Here is a 19,676-nt window from a genome sequence, read left to right on the forward strand (position 1 = left end):
CTGGCTATGTTGCATTCCTCACTGCAAACAGCCAAGAGATTAAATCAGGAGTGCCACTTATATTGCCAGTTCTAGATAAGTGGCTGTGTAGGAAGCTTTGTCTAAGTTTAAAGGTGGTGACATCCATCGGTTGCCTTATAAATGACCAATAAGTGCCATGAGTTGGTGTGTTTTTGTAACCTGCCCCTTTTGTTTTATACCAGGGTGGGAACCAGAGTGCCTGGAGCTGAAATGTGTTATTTACAGCTTTGGGGACTCCTCCCTCTCTTCCCCCTTCTAGTTTCCAAGATAATTACTGGTAAATATTTTGGGCAAACAAAATGACAATTTTTGTCTCCCATGTCATTGGGGCCAAAAGCACATCATCCATTGTGACTTCGTATTGCCTAGAGATGTGCAAACTATTTGGCTAAGTTAGCAAAATGGGGCAATAGTTTTCAAGTAAAAATCGAGAGAGACAGACAGAGACAGACAGAGACAGACAGAGACAGACAGGGACAGACAGACAGAGACAGACAGACAGAGACAGACAGAGACAGACAGAGACAGACAGAGACAGACAGAGACAGACAGAGACAGACAGAGACAGACAGACAGAGACAGACAGAGACAGACAGACAGACAGAGACAGACAGAGAGAGACAGACAAAGAGAGACAGAGAGAGACAGAGAGAGACAGAGAGAGACAGAGAGAGACAGAGAGAGACAGAGAGAGAGAGGGAGAGAGAGAGACAGGTAGACAGACAGAGACAAACAGACAGAGACAGACAGACAGAGAGACAGATAGAGGGAGAAAGACACAGATGCTAAGTGTAGCCCTGTTTCCTATTGAATACAGTGCGCTACCAATGCTGTTCAACCTGTTGGCTCGCAGGGCCTAAGCCTCCGCCACGGAGAGCCTGGGGCAACACATATGAATACAAATAACCTTTTACCAAGTGCAGCGCCTCCATCTGTGATGGCTCCCAGCAGAGTGGAAGTTGTTCCTCACAGGACAATAATGTAACACAATACACACAGTATATAAAATAACCAACGGCTTTACTAATGACAACCATAACCTTGCTTATCATCAAACAGGTGTCCCTCCGTATAGGAGACACTATACTATTTCGTCTCGCAAGACGCGACCCCTTCACCGGGTACCACACCGTGTCCAGTTCCCCACACCACAGTTCCCCCCACCCCCAAACGTAGGGTATGTGTGTGTGTGACTGCGCAGCCACTATGTTCTGATCTTATAGTTGGTGCACTTATTGAGGTTACCTGCCTAGCGCTTCAGCGCTCCAGCGCTCGGGCCTGCAAAGGAACTTCACAAAGGATCCGACGAGGAAGACACTCCAGGGATACCTTTCCGGAGCGATCCCATCCGGTTGGCGACTGCTGTGCTGGCCGACGTCTCAGCCCAAACCTCCGGTATGGTAACGCGACAGTCCCTGGATGTAACAACTCTCCTTCTGGTACAAAAGGGGACTGGTTCCTATCTTATGGCCTGTCCCTATGTCACCGTGAATCAGGGCCTAACTGGGCCGGGGGTATGTGGCCTAGTGTAGGGGTTACTGGCCACCCTACATGCAGAGCTCCTTCTCCTTCCTCCTCCTGATCCGCTCTCCCAACGTGCTCCCCTGCACAACCTCCTAACCCTTCCTTCCGCAAATCCACCTGCCCCATAGGCTCCCTTGCGTCACTTGGTCTCGCTAAGGCTCATGGGACTCGTAGTCCCGTGCACTTCACCCTATAGGAGTAGCTCCTGTTTCGCGGGCTTTCACAACCCCTTACTGCGCATGCGCGACCTCTGTTCCCTCACCACCTCCACGGGCTCACCGCGCATGCGCGAACACCCAAACATGGCGGCGTCCTACTCGCTCGGGTCACTGCGGAGCCTCCGATATACCGAAGCACTCCCTGCACGCATTGCAACCTCCCTATTCTCCCATAAGCAAATCCTCCCGAGGGGGGTGAAGACGCCGCACAGCCGCAATAATGAAGAAGGCTGATGGATAACTGAAAAAAGCTTTATTCACACAGAATGTGCAAGCGGATCCTCTTGACGCATTTCAGCCCATGGGGCCTTTGTCAAAAGAGTGATCCGCTTGTGTTAAAACCATCTATTTATAGGGTGTTTCCAATTGCTACACCTGTTCCCATTTCCCAATAGAATCGTGTAACAGGTGTCCATTAACACACTCCCCATATCATAGACGTTACATAAAACATAGTGATACACCTGGTGCTAAATGTCACACCCAATGTCCCAGACCTTCTGACCAAGCTGTCTCCCAGCAATATTCCCTTGGCCTGCAAATTAGGTATTCACATACTGTACACGAAAAACCCCTTCTGCTTTTCACACCCAACTTCAATCAAGCCTTTTGAAGCCCAGATTTTCTGAAAAGACCCACCACAGTTGTATTTTCTTCAACTGTAGCTTATTAACCCCTTAAGCCCCAGTGTGTGTGTGGTGCAGACACTGGCATAACACAATACTGTTACACAGGGGAATAAGCATTTTGATATTGAAGCGAGGTAAAAACACATTACTGGACCTCAGTCCAGTTAACACCTTGCTTCCCAGGTGAGGGTAGAGGGTGGCCAATTGGGGTGTAACCCCTTTAATCCCAGGCCAAATCCTCCCCATCGTCACAATCATCTGACAAGCTCCCCCTTAGAGGAGTAGTGCATCACATTTATATACATTTTGAACTTTGTATTTTCATAACGTCTTCAGAAAGTCAAAGAACATTGACTATCAATTCTGAGATACTTATAATATACTTTGTTTTTCAAAGCAAGGGACCCGGCTCATTAAAAAATGAACTGGCTATGTTGCATTCCTCACTACAAACAGCCAAGAGATTAAATCAGGAGTGCCACTTATATTGCCAGTTCTAGATAAGTGGCTGTGTAGGAAGCTTTGTCTAAGTTTAAAGGTGGTGACATCCATTGGCTGCCTTATAAATGACCAATAAGTGCCACGAGTTGGTGTGTTTTTGTAACCTGCCCTTTTTGTTTCCCTTGTCATTGAGGCCAAAAGCACATCATCCATTGTGACTTCGTATTGCCTAGAGATGTGCATACTAGTTTTCAAGTAAAAATCGAGAGAGACAGACAGAGACAGACAGAGACAGACAGAGACAGACAGAGACAGACAGAGACAGACAGAGACAGACAGAGACAGACAGAGACAGACAGAGACAGACAGAGACAGACAGACAGAGAGAGAGAGAGAGAGAGAGAGAGAGCGAGAGAAAGAAAGAGAGGCAGACAGACAGAGACAAATAGACAGAGACAGACAGAGAGAAAGATAGAGGGAGAAAGACACAGATGCTAAGCATTAAAGTCAAAGTTCATGGTCACATGACACTTTATATACTGGCATGTTCACAAAATGATGGCGAAATTGTCATACATTTGAGCAATGTGACAATGTTACAAATTTAGCAATAAAGGGAAATGTAATAGATTAATGAAAAACAAAAAAGTATACTATTATCACATTTTTAGACGTACAGTATAGGATTTTGTGGGTCAATGTCTGTACTCAGACCAGTATTTAGGCATAGTCGTACTAGGCCCGGGCAGCATATTTTGGGGGGGGGGGAATTTCAGGGAGGCCTGTGCTGCTGTGACAGAGACCCCTCTCTCTTCCCCACAACAATTAAACTGTTTGCCGGGGGAGAGCCTGGGGCCGCTGTAACGGTCTCTTACCTCCTCCTGCAGCGTCGCCCTCCTCCTTCTGCAGAATCGCGCCCTCAAATGACACCGCAACGTCACATGGCAACATGTTGCGAAGACAACGTGATGTCACATAGGTGTGCCGTTGTCATGTAAACACATCGCCTTGTGAAGTCGGGACGCTGCAAGAGGAGGAGACCAGCGCAAGAAAAAGGTAAGTGCTTATGGGAGGCCAAATTCTAAAACCGGCCCGGCCTGTAATGCAATAGAAGTCTGCAATGGTTTTTAGGCACCATTAGAAGTGTAGGAACTGGTAAGAAATGTTTACTAAACTACATATGTTTTTATCTCAGCTTCATGTGCATTTATTGTATATATATTGTTAATAGTTAATTGTTAATAATCGATCAAATCACAAAGGGAATTGTTCTGAATAATAATCTTTTTTTTTCCCCTCCTGTTTTTAGTTCATTACGACTACTGCTAAAAAAAACCATGGGATGTGGAACTTCCACTGGCAGTACCCGCAATCACTCCATCCGCAAGTCCCACCGCAAGTCCCACAAAAGTGAGTTGGACCGCCATTCACATCATCCATATAATGGAAAAGGAGATTATTTCATGTCATCACAATCACTTTTCATTGTATAATTGTCCAAGTAAGTCAAGGGGGTGAAGGCAGCGCTTATCAGCAACATGTAATGCAACACTGGGAAGCTGCCATATTCTGTACTTTTCCCACTATCATGACAGTAGTTGCAAGGGGGGGGGGGAACCCTACTGGAGATATCAAAATATAAAAAAAGAAACACTTCAAAGTTTGTTAGGAAGGAAAACAGGAGCGAAAATTGGATTAGGGCAGACTGAGTGGTCCTTGTCAATTTATATGCATTTATGAAAATATAGCAGCATATATTTAAATATATTTACTGCACTTTATCTTTAAAGCAATTGAGCAGAAATATTGATAATACAAATAGGGAAATTAAGTACACCGTTCTTTTCCTGCACCAACATCATGGTGATCAATGATGCAAGAAAAAAATATATGTAGTGTGTGTGTGTGTGTGTGTGCGCGCCCGCATGTGTGTGTGTGTGCGTGCGCGCGGGTGGGTGTGTTCGCCCATGTATTTATGTTTACTCTTTACAATGTGTGTATGTCTCAGTGTGTGCCCATGTATACACAACACCAAATTCAGAAGGATGTCGTCCTAATTTGCATTATTATATTTTCCTATTGGTGATATTTAAATGATTTGCATTATTACAGGGTCATGTGGTCTCACAGATGAGATCCTGTAAGGTAGACAGTTTGCTAACACTAAAGCTAGTTTCAGAATTGTGATACATTCTTGCCATACAGACCCGATTGAGGAGGTTCAAATTACTGTAGGGCTTCAGTACTGTATGTATCAGAGCTGCACACCTGAGATGAAAACAGCACACGATTTACAGTATATAAAAATTTTAAAACAATGTTTTTTTTTCTTTGATAAAAACGAGCTATTTTTGCCCAGGTTTGTAGCTGGAAGACCTTGATACAGAGTCCCTAAGACTGCTATTTTTAATTCAAGACCAAAATGAAATTCTTGTGCTTATTTCCAGTGATCAAATGCTGATATATACAGTACGGTTGTGCATGTACTGTATGTACAGTATATAATTGTGATATCCCTATATTATAACTAGCAATGTTATGCGAAATACAACATAGGAATAATTTGTCCCTCTCACTCTCTGCAACGTCACAATCCACCCTATCCATCAACGTATGTGTGTTTTATGGAATATCATTTTTTCGTCTCTCCAGCTCATATTATCTTTTATTATTATTACACTTCAAAAGCTGAACTTTAGGTTAACTGCAGAAAAATAATCTGTCATATAAGTTCATTTGTATCATAAACAGCCTTCTTTTAAAGACATTCTTAGATTGCCAGCTATTCTGAGCAGGGACTTCTTTTCCTTATGTTACTTTTATGTCTGAAGCGCTTATTCCCATTATGTATTATATTATTATGTCACGTGAATTACTGCTGTATTACTGCTCTGAAGCGCTATGTTCATAGATGGCGCTATATTAACCCACTGAAACCTGTGTAACCCCTGTAAGGCTACGGCCCCGCTGCCTGCACTGCACGCGTGTCTACGAGGCAGGCGGCGTGTGCAGCCGATTCCCCCGGTTTCCAGTGAGCTGCAGGCGGAAAGACGGGGGGTGCATGATGGGGGAGTGACGGGGGCGCAGCCGTGACATCACTCGGCAGGTTCGCCCTCATTGGCTGAACCGCCGGGGGCGTGGTCTAGCGCTCCGTCGCAACTCCTGATCTCAATGAGCTTCTGTCGGCGCAGCGCGGCCCCCCCCCCCCTTGCAGCGGGCCCGGCCCCATTGTGGGGTGGCTTTTGTCCCTGCAGCGTCCGCCACAGCGGGCACTGCAGTAGATAGTGGGGACCTGGCCTTATTCAAGACTCACCCCCCATCCTGACTGTAATTGATCTGTGGTATGTTAGATAAGCAAACTTGATTGGTTCATTGTCTTGTTAATTGTCCAGATTGTAACAGGCAGATTTATTGGGGGGAGGTCATGTGATAGATGTATATCTACATGTGTATAACTTTGAAAGCACTCAAAGGAAAGCATTGCCAGGGTTAGCATTGCATCTTAGAGTGTGCATCTTAAAGTGAGAATCTTTAAGTGAATATGTAGTTAAGACTGTAGTTTGACCAGAGGTGGACTGGAGACTGGATCTTTCTGCAAATTCATCTGTACCAGGCAACAAACGGTGCGCTTATCTGACCACACTACTATCTCATGCTTTGCTTGTGCCTTGCTTTCCTGTGTACCGACCTGGCTTGACTTTAGGACCCCCTCTGGATAAAGACCCCGGCTTGACTATTGGACCACCTCTGGATAAGGACCTCGGCTTGTACCTGGCTACCCACACCTCTCCATCCCAGACCTCGGCTTACGGACAATATACTACTCTCCTGGCTCCTACTCTAGACCACGGCACAATGGACACTGACGACCCCACTGGCTCCGCCCCCGGACTCCGGCAAGTACTCAGACTCGCCCACTGTCTCCAACCCAGACCCGGCTACGCTGACTATCCACCCTCCAGGCGTGCTCCCGCTGCTGTGGGTGCGCAGTCTTGTACTTTCCCACCTCAGTACCGGGGTCCCACCTTGTTCGTGGTGAGCGCAAGCGTTACAATTACACAACTGCTCCTCAAATTAAAACTAAGTAGCCAATGTGGACCTGACCTACTACAAGCAAAGTTCCTACGACTTGGTGCCCCAGCCATTGTCATAACGCTTGTTTCCTTAATCAACTCTATTCTGTCTGCAGGTCCCTAAGACCTGTAAAACTGCCCAAGTTGTCCCAATCTTCAAAAGTGGGAACAAAAAAACTGTCTCAAACTACAGACCAATCTCTCTTCTCTCAATACTATCCAAAATCATAGAAAAATGTGTTCACTCCCAATTAAGCGATTACTATACCAAGACAAGTTTCCCTAGCCAATTCCAATCTGGCTTTCGCCCCAAACAGTCCATGGTAACTACCCTGCTAATAGTTTGCAATGAGATCCAATGTGGAATGGAGTTGGGACAACTCACTGGTGCAATATTCCCAGATTTTGCAAAGGCTTTTGATACTGTTGATCATGTTATCTTGTTAAACAAACTCCAGTGCTCTGGAATAGGGAAGCATGCTTTAAACTGGGTTCATTCCTACCTATCAGGTAGATCCCAACATGTCTCTTGGGTTCTAACTCCAACCCCTTGGATATCACCTGCGGTGGACCTTCAAGGCTCTGTTCTGGGCCCCCTACTCTGCTCAGTGTTCATTAATGATCTTCCTACAGCTTGTAAGGAAGCTTCAATATACATGTATACAGATGACACCATCCTATATGCACACAGCCATAACCTCTCCGACCTTGAATACATACTTCAGTCTGACTTTTTGAGACTTGAAAATTGGATTTCCCAAAACAAACTGTTTAAAAACACTGACAAGACTGTAACAATGGTATTTGGGGCCAAGGCTAAATTTCAAAAGCTTCCAATGAATGAGCTTCAGATCAAAACCAACTCTAATACCATCCTAGCGCATGTTACTAATTTTAAATATTTGGGCATATGGTTTGACTCCCATTTAACATTTGGGTTGCACATTGATACCCTGACATCCAAAACTTATTCCAAACTAGGTGTACTTTATAGGAACAAATCCTCCCTACGTCTGCTTGTCAGAAAGCGTATCACACAGCAGATGCGTATAGTATATGACACAGCACCCCAAACTCACCTTAGCAAACTTGATACCCTCTACAATTCAATACAGGCATACCCCGGTTTAAGGACACTCACTTTAAGTACACTCGCGAGTAAGTACATATCGCCCAATAGGAAAACGGCAGCTCACGCATGCGCCTGTCATCACGTCCTGAATAGCAATACCGGCTCCCTACCTGTACCGAAGCTGTGCGCAAGCGGGGAGACTATACAGCCTGTTACACATGTGTTATTTACATCAGTTATACACATATATAACGATTGCAGTACAGTACATGCATCGATAAGTGGAAAAATGTAGTGCTTCACTTTAAGTACATTTTCGCTTTACATACATGCTCCGGTCCCATTGCGTACATTAATGCGGGGTATGCCTGTATGCTGCTTTGTCCTGGAATGCAACTACAACACACACCACTGCGAAATGCTTAAAGAACTAGATTGGTCATCACTTGAGTCTAGGTGCAAAGTTAATCTTTCCTGTCTTGCCTTCAAATACTTTCTAGGCTGCCTTCAAATACTTTCTAGGCAAGCTACCCATCTATCTGAACAAGCTCCTCAACCCTAACACATGCAGCACCTATCATCTGAGATCTGACTCCGAAAGACTGTTCATTGTCCCAAGGTTCAACAAAGTATCCGGCCGCTCCTGCTTCTCTTACCGTGCACCCCAAAACTGGAACAATCTACCGGAGACTCTCACATCCACCACCAGTTTAAGTTCTTTCAAAACTAAAGCTGTCTCACATTTTAATCTGGTCTGTAACTGTTACATACGCCTGTAACATATATTATCTTTAACTGTGCATGCAATGTCTTGTATATAATGTATACCCTGTTCACTTATGTAACTATGTACTGTATTGTAACCATGTATCATTTGTCATCATACCTCTATGCCCATGACATAATTGAAAATGAGAGGTAACTCTCAATGTATTTCTTCCTGGCAAAACATTTTTATAAATAAATATGAATAAAGATATACATACATTTCTGACAAACATGTAAACATATTTATCATAATAACTAATAAATAAAGTGTCTACATTTTCATTACCATTATCATATAAAGACAACACACAATTACATTTGTATATATTCTAAGAGAACAGATTTGACTAGAAAATTATACTCTGTTGACTTCAGGAACAGTTATCTTAACTTTATTTATATATTATTATTGGATTTTAGCATGCAACGCACATTGTTTTTCAAGAGATTTTTGCTACATTTAGTATCTGTGCATCCCACCTACAATGTGCACCTTAATGCAACCAGAACATTGCTATCAACATACTGTACATACTGCAATCAGATGACAAACATACTCAACAGAAGAACAAGACGTATTCATGTATTTTGACATTGTTCCTATGTTTATTTGTTTCGTTGCACAGGGTCTTCTCTCCCACCAGCAAGCACAGGTATGTCCAGTGTTAAAGGGACAATCTCTTACACAACCAAAGTGAACTAAGGACATTGTAACTGATTCACACTTCATTTTTTAAATATAAAATTGGACAAGTTTAGGTATTTTATACTAACGTTTTTTTTATCACGGCATACAAATGCTTTGGAGGGTTTTTATAAAATTTATGGTAATGCCTTTCGATGATGACTGTCAATGCTCAAATCACTATTTTTGTTTTATTCTTTGTGAAGCAATTATTATGCGACCAAGCAAATACATATAATTCTCTGATATGCATAAATTCAGGGGACCCCAAGAAAAAGATAATGTACACATTTTTTCACAGGAAACAAGAAAAATGCTTCTTTTTAAGCAGTGTAAACCCCAGGAGCTTATGAGTTTACCTCATATAATGTTAGTATCTTGCCCCATGAGCATATCCTGCTCTTTTAAAACAGCAGTTCCACCCCCAAATAGATATTTATTTTACCCTGGTGTACCCAGAGCTCATACACAGTCCCCCCAATGTCCCACATATTTGTAGTTTTTCTATGCTTGTTTGACACAAAGCAACCACAAATATGTCTGCGAAATCCGCAGTCACTAACAGAAAGACAACATTATCTGGACAGCTGGAGGTGATATATTATATACATTACAGTAAATAAATTGTGTGATGCTTAATTCTTTGTTTTATTAATGTGTTTAACAACTTGCCACATAAGTGTGCCCTTTATCTAAATACTGTCTAACTTCATTAAAAGGAATATGTCCAGACTTTTAAGAACAGTATTTCACCATTAACCTTGGATATGGACTATGGGAGAGTATTTCTCCATTCAGATTGATAGACTGACTTTACCAATTTATTTAATAACATAATACACTACATGTTGGGTACTTTGTTTTGCAAACACATTTTCAGTAATACATAAAATAACTAATTTTGCATTTATAAGTCTTTGGTTCGTGCGTTTTGGCCACAAACAGTTGCACAAACATAGTGTTAGCAGTAATAAAACTGTAATTCCATCACAGATTGCCGTATATTATTAAACCCAAGAATTTTATTGCATCCCAAAAGCATAATTTTACATTTGCCCCGTTAAGCAAAGTAAATTTCAATCTTGAACATATCACGTAGCTGAGTGCTGTATTTATTATCCCATGCACATAGTTACCTAGTGGAAGAGGTTGAAAAAAGACATACAGTATCCATCGAGTTCAACCTGTTAAATTTAGACGACAGATGCTTATCCTATATTTTTATTTACAGTATTTTGATCCAGTGGAAGGCAAACACAAAACCCCAGTGATATATCTTCCGATGCTGTCTCATAAGGGAAATGTTATTCCTTCCTGACTCCAGTAATGGCAATCAAATTTCTCCCTGGATCAACATTCTTCCCATGTTTACTTATTTGGTACATCCCTGTATACCTTTCCTTTTTAAAAAGATGTCTAACCTTGTCTTAAAGCTACCTAGTAGTGACTCCTGTCTTACATGCACATATATACTTTAATAATATGGGGGGTTTCTATTGCAGCTTTCAAATCCGCGGTCCTGATTCAGAGGTGGTACCGACGTTACATTGCCCAACTGGAAGTGAGAAGGAGATGCACATGGAGCATCTTCCAATCCATGGAGTACACAGGGGAGCAGGACCAAGTCAAAGTAATGTGGGAAACAGGGGACATGGTGTGCTTTACCTAACTTAGTAACAGTCACTTAGAACAGGTAGATACGCCAATAACATCTTCATTTTAGGAGACATAATCACGAGGCTGTTCTTAACTTCTTAACTATTTAGACATCCAATGATTTAACCTCGTGCAAGGGGTGCTGCCTAAAACACTGCCTATGTTTTGGTCTCCTTCAGCAGCAAATAGTTGAATTTAATTTAGAATACTGCTGCTGTGTTAAAATGCAAATAGAGAAGCTGTCTGATGATAAGATCAAGTAGAAATACACCCCCGGCAGCTGGATGCGTGGAGAACTCCCAAAACTCTCCTGGTGTATGTGAGAAAGCCCTAGGGCAATCTCACCGTACTACGAGAAGAACGAAAATGCACACAGCGCACCGGGGGTTAATAAATGATTACACAACACTTTGCATACTCATAATAATAATAATAATAACAACTAAAAAAAACTGGGAACTGACTACCTAAAATTACGAAACTCAAGTGAGACTACCAAAAAATGTGAACTGTAAATCACAAATATTTAATAATACATAAAAAATACATCATACACTAAATGACTAAATTGGGTTATGTTATTCACAAATATAATGGGGCCTATGCAGAGAGCAGCGAATTTTCGAAATTCGCCATTTTTTGGAGATAATCGCGCAGAAAACAGCAGAAAATGGAGATTTCCGAAAATCGCGCCAATTTTTCATTTCTATTTGTAAAACTCGCCTCGCGGCTGGCGAGAACCGCAATCTCGCCAGTTTAAAATATATCCGTATGCAGAGAGGCGCGAACGGCATCTAGCGGCTGTTCGCGCCAATAAAATGGCGCGATTGTCTCCGTTTTGCCTCGCCAAAAAAAACTGGCGCTCGCGGCCATTGCAAAGGGAAAAAAAAAGGCGCGAATTTGTTTTTACATGTTTCCGAAGCGCGCATCTCGCCAATTTAAACTCGCCAGACGCATCCATGTTAAACATAGCAGAATTCGCACTTTTCTGCATATGGAGATTAAAACTCTCCAAAAAAGCTCCTTTTTATGAAATTCGCCATTTTTAAAATTCGCTGCTCTCTGCATGAGGCCCAATATGTGTCTTTATGTCAAATTTAAATGCATTTCAGCGAAGGCCTCTTACTTTACCCAGACCATGCTGATACCTTTTTCATTCTGATGACATTGTTAACTGTGAAATATCATTTGTATCCCTGGTGTCTTTCCCCAGACAAACAGTGCTGTCCGTGCATTTATTTGGCAGTGACCTGTCACCCCTTATAACCCTATATAGAAGGGAAACAGGACCTTTATTAATAGTCTATTGTCTACGAAGCAGGCATTTTAAGGTGAATATCCCCTCTCATCCTACAGTATCATTTAGCAGTTAGTGTTTACTTAGCAATAAGCCTAATTAATGCCTTGATGACCCAGATTTTCTGGTATGACTCAGAAGGCCTTAATCTTGTCAACACCCTTCTGGTGGTGCGGTGATAACACGCTATATTGAATGCATTGCAAGGTGATGCTGGTGGTGATCTAGCAGTAGGATGCAATTCATTCATTTTCTTTAAGAATGAGAAAGGGAAGGATAGATAGAGAGGAGACAAATAGGAGAGATGAACAGACAGGAACAAAGAGACAGATATCAAAGAATTAAAAAAAATGACAGGTTAGAATTAAAGTGAAAGAGAGAAAAGGAGCAATACAAAAACAGATAAGAAAAGAGGAAGTATAGCAAATGGGAGTTAGATGGAAAAGGAAGAATAGAGGGACAGTAATGGGAAGCGGCAAACAATTTTTTTTTGTCTTAGCTCCCTATAATATCTACAGCAGATAACTTACAACACCGTATTGTACAGTATGTTGTCACTGATTACCTGCAAGTGACATTCTCCTGTAGCATGGGCTACAGGTATCTCATAACCCAGAATGTAGTCACTGCTGGAATACGGAACGATGCAAATGATTGACATTATTGAACTTCTTCCAGTGCTCGCAATACCCCCAGAAGATAATCATTGTGCACACTACGCACTATGTACAGTTTCACCAAGTTACTCGTACATACTTCAATCAAAGGCTGTATTTTCCAGGAATGGGTTTCTTTTATACATGCAGTGCTGGCAATATGGAAAAGCAGGATCTAAAGCACAGGCTGCCAAAAATAACATAAGTCTTTTTATTTTCCTGCAGCTTTATGATTTCTTCAACTTCCTCATGGACCATTTTACCCCCAGCAACAGTAAAGAAAGTAAGTCACTTTTCATCTTGTAAAGTATAACCTGAACTCGTATTGTAAGTTAATAGAAATAGATACATGATTCTTTTTTTAACAATGCACTGCTATGGAAACAGACGAAATTATTATCCTAAAGTGGCACAGTCATAACCCTAACCTGACACCTTCGTTCTACATTCTAAGATGGCAAAACATAATATGGTTTTATGAATAATGTAAAAGAAAAAAAGAAATTAAGCCATGTAGCTCTTTTTAGGACACAAAGTTCTTATAGCCATCCTCATCCTGGACAAGTGCCAATTTGTTGCAGGATGTATACTTTATGTGAGATATTTTAATGGACAACATTTGGGTTTGGAAAGCTCTGTAGACGTATTACACACGTATTAGTGCAGCTCTGTGGAACTATGTAGTCAAATCAAAGGTATCACAACCATTCACAAATTTAGTGATGACAAAAAACAGCGATCTTACAAGAACCAATGCATCTTGAGTGCGTGTGTGTGTGTGTGTGTGTATATATATATATATATATATATATATATATATATATATATATATATATATATATGCAAATATAGCTGTATGCTCATCTGCATGTCTTAGGCAGGTCTGCAACCCCGCCTTTCCACTTAACTCTATATATATATATATATATATATATGAGACCGAGTTATACCCGGGATCGCGTTATAAAATTTTGCTGCGAGAGGACTTACCAGCATCTGCAGCTCTCTCCTCTCTGCAGCTCTCTGCTCTCCCTGCTTCATCAGGCTGCATCCACGTGCGCGGCACTTACATAGACTTTCGAGTGCAGAGGAGGGTCACATGACACACATATTATATAAAATGTATTCACTGTTGGGCTGTCATTGGTCAGAGAAGGGTCATGTGACCCTCCTCTGCGCACGTAAGCGCTGCCTATGTGGATTTAGCCTGATGAAGCAGGGAGAGGAGAGAGGTGCAGATGCCGGGTAAGTCAATAAAGCATTGAATGTTATTTAAAAAAAACAAAAAACCCTTGGAAATGTTTTTAAATCAGGAGCCACACTCAGACCGCATTATAAGTGAATCCGCGTTGTAGCGGATCGCGCCATAACAGGGTTGAGCTGTATATCAGACATATACATCTAGAGTAAAAGTCCCAAAAGGCAAAGGGAATAGTTTCTATGATCCTGCAGCCAAGGTTGTGAAAAAGAAGACAAGGTCTCTTATGGCTGAAGATGTCTTAGTAAATATGGGCCTATATATCATTATGCATTTAGCAGTTTAGCATGCACATTTAGAGGAAAATACGGAAACACCTTATGGTGGTTTCATCTCAAATTATGACAAATCTATTATGTTTCTGTCTGAGCTATTACACTGGCGACACACTTTATTCGAGCTCGGCTAGTCCCACGAATTTGGGTATACCCGGGTGTATTGAGGTTTGTGACTGTTTTCTGCCCGAGTGCATTGAGTTATTTTCCGGCAGGGATTGAAGCATTTTATTCCAGCTGGCTGCAATACTGCACAGTACATATATATATACTGCATTACAATTCATGAATTTATGCCATCTGGTAGACACGCGAAGCATTGCAGCCTATTAAATCCTAATCATTATCATTTAACAGATCTGCCGCCCGTGAGCCAGGCATGAACCCAGGCTGGGAAGGCAAATGCAACGGGGCTTGTCAGAGGTGAGGAGTGGCGCATTCCAGGTATCTGCCAGGTACATACCGGGTATTTGCTTGAATAAAGTGTGTCGGTGCAGTACATTAAGGTAGTTCACATGGTAACGTAGGATAATGTTGCATAGTGTGATTTGTGTTGCACTGCTTGGTAAATGTCTTTTTTGGTACATTTTACCTTTGTAAGGGGATTTCATCTGCCGCATGTTCACTGAGGAGGAGAACTTTAAGGACACAGAGCTGGAGAAATACTGTGACTATGAATCAATTGAGGTGCCCAAGTCATTCCGTGGTCCTCGTCTCACTTTCCCCATAATGCCTAGCCATGCAGCAGCCTTAGTAGAAGCTTTCAAACAAAAACAAGTAAGTATCCCATGATCGCGTCAGCTCAGTATGGAGAAGTTATACATTGCAGCTGTGGGAAATAGTTTCCACAATTTCATACTAGGAATGTGTTTCAGGACACTGGTTAAAACCATAGTCCAAAGATTGTATTGTATTGTATGTCTTTAGTTATATAGCGCCATTAATGTACATAGCGCTTCACAGTAGTAATACATGCTGTAATCATATAAATAACAGATAATATAAATAACAAAAAGATGTGAGTGGAGTTGTTTGCTGCATCCTTGTCACATACAGTATGCTCAAAGCATCTTTCAATGTCCCGACTCAAATACGAAAGTAATCACTGATGCTTTGCAGAGCAGGTAAATACAATATAAGACACGGAAAGTGGAAATAAATCTTCCCAGCCTCTCATGACTTTGTTCTGAGGATCTCAGTGGCTTGACAATGACCATCTTTCTGTAACATAGAGTAGCAAGGGCCACATTGCGGCAATGCTGCAGTATATGATGTTACTATATGTCAACATCAAATGTATGGTCATACCTATCATTGCTTTATACTTCTGAGTGTTCATCGTTGAAGAGGAGGAGTATTGATTCATATTTTGTCATCTAGAATAGACAATGCCTGGAAACAGGCATCAAATATCCCCCTTTTCATGTAATGTCTAAACATTTCTATACAAAACTGGTCATGTGATACAAAACTGGTCACATGTGCATATATCATCTAAAATAATAGGTGTTGCTGTTTGACTCATCCACAAACACATAATAAATGCATTTATTGATATAGTTGCTCTGAGAAACATTCAAGTGTTCCCGGTGTTGCTTTATTCTCTGACTCTCTTACTATTTCTCCTAGTAGCAGCTCCATGCTCGCTATGTCTTACATCTCCTACATGAGACAAAGAAGCATCTCAAGCAGCTGCCAAATATCAAACGTGTTTCAACCAGCTACAGTAAGGAGATCACTATATGCGGTAAGAATGTGAACACAACATTTATACCAAGCCACAATTCATAGCTTTTTTGCTTTTGTAATATAACTGATTGGCTCAATAGCATCACATGGAGAACATTTAAACATAAAGTACTGCAATGCTTTCAACACTTTAAACAGTATACAATAAAAGACAGGGGAGCCCAATGCTACCTCCAAATGGACAAAACATATGGTAATAAGTATAATGTTAAATACTTCAATAATAATATTTTTTTGGTTATTTAGTTAAGCCCTTAGCCAAAGCGTCATAAACCTGCATACCAACGTCAAGGTATAATCAAATTTGCAGGTCCTAACACTACGCTGTGAACCCTTCCCTTTTACCTACAGGTATGAGAGGGAATAACCATAGTAGGTCCTGTCCATACAGCAAAATGAAAAACCCTCCCAAGTTAAAAAGGTGAGGATGGGTGAGCTCTGGGAGTAGGGGCCACCTACTTCCAAACAACTTTTGCCAGTTAGAAGTTGATAACACACATATTCCCAGCAAGCTCAAACCCCAACACCCACCACCTTTTATATATATATATATATATATATATATATATATATATATATATATTTATATATAGATATATATATATATATAGATATATATATATATATATGAAAAAAGGAGTGCTACTGAGCGTGGCAAATGTATACAACATTTGTATACAACAAAAGACAGGGGTGCCCAATGCTACATCCAAATTGATAAAACATATATGGTAATAAGTATAAAGTTAAATACTTCAATAATATTTTCTTGGTTATTTAGTTAATCCATTTGGCCAAAGGAGGGGAACAACCACAGTGGGTTTGAGCTTGCTGGGAATGTGTGTGTTAACACTTAAAACAGCAATCCCACAAATTTGATCTGAATCCCCAGATTTGATATCTGAACCGTGTAAGCCTAGGTCTTTTGTACTCCGAGGTCTGGGGAATAAACAAATACCCACAGTATGAAATAATGTCCACTAAGTCCAAAGGGGCAAAGTCCAGTGTGTCCAAAAGAGTGTGGAAATTCCAATCAATGGGTCCCTGACATGTGAACAGATAAAAAGAAAATTATCATAGTGTATACTGTTAATTATGAACTACATAAAACAAAAAAATGGACAGACAACATAAAACTACATGTAACACAGAAGTTGAAAAAATAAACTATTTATTAAAACAAAGGAGCCTGCTGCAGCGGGTCTTCAAGGGGTTAAAACCCAAAACCCTACTTACAGCAGGGCCGGATACAATGAGTGTCTGAGACCAAACAGGGGTGGTAGCCAGGTGCAGATCAAGTCCTCCGTGGACAATCTGGTGTGTAGAATGGTGCCTCAAAGCTCCCTGCGATATCCAGGGGATTCCCAGAATGGATGCAGGGATAGACAGCTACACAGCCGAGTGAAGGGGACCTCTCACACGATGAAGTCACTTCCTGTGGGGGTGGTCGGGAATGCAACACGGAACCAGCTTACTCCAAAGGCGCCGTGACATCTGACCCTACGCGTTTCGTGATTACGTCACTTCCTCAGGGGGTCTGGGGACCTCACAATTCCTGGAATTTACAGCTTTCTTGCTGGTGGGAAAAAACATCTCCAGATGGCATAGCGATTTTGTATTGGTTACCAGAGCAAGGCTGAACCTGCTGATCATATTGGCACATGTTTGCTAGACTGTGCTATGCCAGAAGACAACTAACAACCCACCTGACAAGTCATCAGGTGATCTATCATGATTTCTTTCCAAACAAATTCAACTTCCACATATGTACATCAATTCAACTGGGGGGTTCTGGACCCAAAAATATAATTTTGTTGAGATAGTATGGACTTCAGTAAGTGAGAATCAATTGAAGTCTCTCACTGCTATTTCTAAGAGGGTTATTTATGAAACTGTGATAGCACTGATCAGGGCACTATCGTGCTGAAACTCCCATAGCTCGACTCTATGGCAGTTTAATGAATAACCCCCTAAAAACTAGCGCAACTAATTTCAAATCTTTGAGACTGAACAGGTCTACAAAAGAGCTGCAAGAAATCTGCACTGCAGTATGAATCTGCTGAGAAACAAATTCGTTGCAGAATTTGGAAAAAGTGCTACCATACAGCATTGCTATATAGACGATAGACCATGTTCATTTTCAGAGAGGAGTGGTGTTTAACAAGACTTTGCTAAAAAAAATCTATGGCGTCCTTTCAAATTTCAAAATGGATTTATGGAGTCTGGGACATACATAGATTAGTATCATGATCTGCATCTCTGAAATCTTGTATGTGAGAATTTACATGAAGACTTTGCTAAATTTCCTACAGAGAAAGTTAACATTTTGCAAACAACAACCACTTCTAAGGTCCAGATCCACAAAATTCTGCTAAATTCACTTAACGGGGCATATACCTACTTAACGTTACAGTAACAGGGACTTACCCCTGCCTAAATTAGGCTGCAATAGAAAGCCTGTAGTAGTCTGAGGAATCCAGCAGGGAGCTGGTTAATTGCAGCCACAGTCAATTAACCAGTCTCCACCTGCGGAAGTGCAGCACCATCCACTTCTGCTCGGGCACTTGGGCGACGGTAGCATCATGTGTCATCTAGATGTTGATCAGAGATGTGCGAAATGTTCATATAAGTTCACAAACTATGTGAAATTTGCAGGTGTTCTTTTTAATGAAAAATGTTAGCGTAAAATGTACTGCAAACAAAATATGCACGATCACGTGACCTTGACGTGCAAGACTGTTTCAAAAAATTACCAAAAAGTTAGCAAAAATTGAGACACTACGAAAGCCAAAACAAAACAGGTTTGCACGTCTCTGATAAGTATAAACTTCTACAAATACTTGGTCTGTAGCTGATATTAAATGAGCAGTCCTCGCTGCTTATATTTATGATTTTTTTTAAAGGTTTAAAGCACGGTGTCCCCAGAGCTGGACCGTGTTAATTTCAGGTCCGGGGACCCCCTGCTTCCCAAGATACTTACCGCTGTAGAAGGTGCCGGTATCTCTCTTCAGTTTAAACGGTCCAGTCACGTGGGCCAATAGGAAGCCACAAGGGATGACGTCACAGCTTCCTATTGGCCCACTGGACGCAGGACTTTTAAACCCGACATATTGTGAACCCAGCCAGGGCTCTTACCGGCAGCACCTACGGAGGTAATTATCTCAGGAAGCAGAGGGTCCCCGGAGCTGAAATCGACATGGTTCAGCTCCAGAGACCCCCTGCTTTAAACCTACTTTTTTTTTTTTAAAGCTCTTCTCTGCTCCTTTAAAACCCTGGCTAATAAACTTTTCAGTTTAAACAACTGCTTTCTGAGGTTATGGTGTCCTGTTGTCTGCCCAAAAAGACTTACAAGTC

At 41.5% G+C, this 19,676-nt stretch overlaps 1 protein-coding gene across 1 annotated transcript in view; it reads left to right on the forward strand.

The window, feature by feature from the left end:
* Positions 1-19,676, forward strand: part of PPEF2 (protein phosphatase with EF-hand domain 2) — a 79,276-nt gene that overhangs the window by 25,212 nt on the left and 34,388 nt on the right. The window contains exons 2-7 of the mRNA XM_075605411.1: positions 4,143-4,243; positions 9,373-9,399; positions 10,934-11,061; positions 13,266-13,323; positions 15,175-15,350; positions 16,206-16,320. Of these exons, the coding sequence (XP_075461526.1) occupies positions 4,171-4,243; positions 9,373-9,399; positions 10,934-11,061; positions 13,266-13,323; positions 15,175-15,350; positions 16,206-16,320 (577 nt within the window). The 5' untranslated portion in view covers positions 4,143-4,170. The remainder of the gene's footprint in view (positions 1-4,142; positions 4,244-9,372; positions 9,400-10,933; positions 11,062-13,265; positions 13,324-15,174; positions 15,351-16,205; positions 16,321-19,676) is intronic.

This window comes from Ascaphus truei, chromosome 1 (genome assembly GCF_040206685.1).
Source record: "Ascaphus truei isolate aAscTru1 chromosome 1, aAscTru1.hap1, whole genome shotgun sequence".
Taxonomy (NCBI): Eukaryota; Metazoa; Chordata; class Amphibia; order Anura; family Ascaphidae; genus Ascaphus; species Ascaphus truei.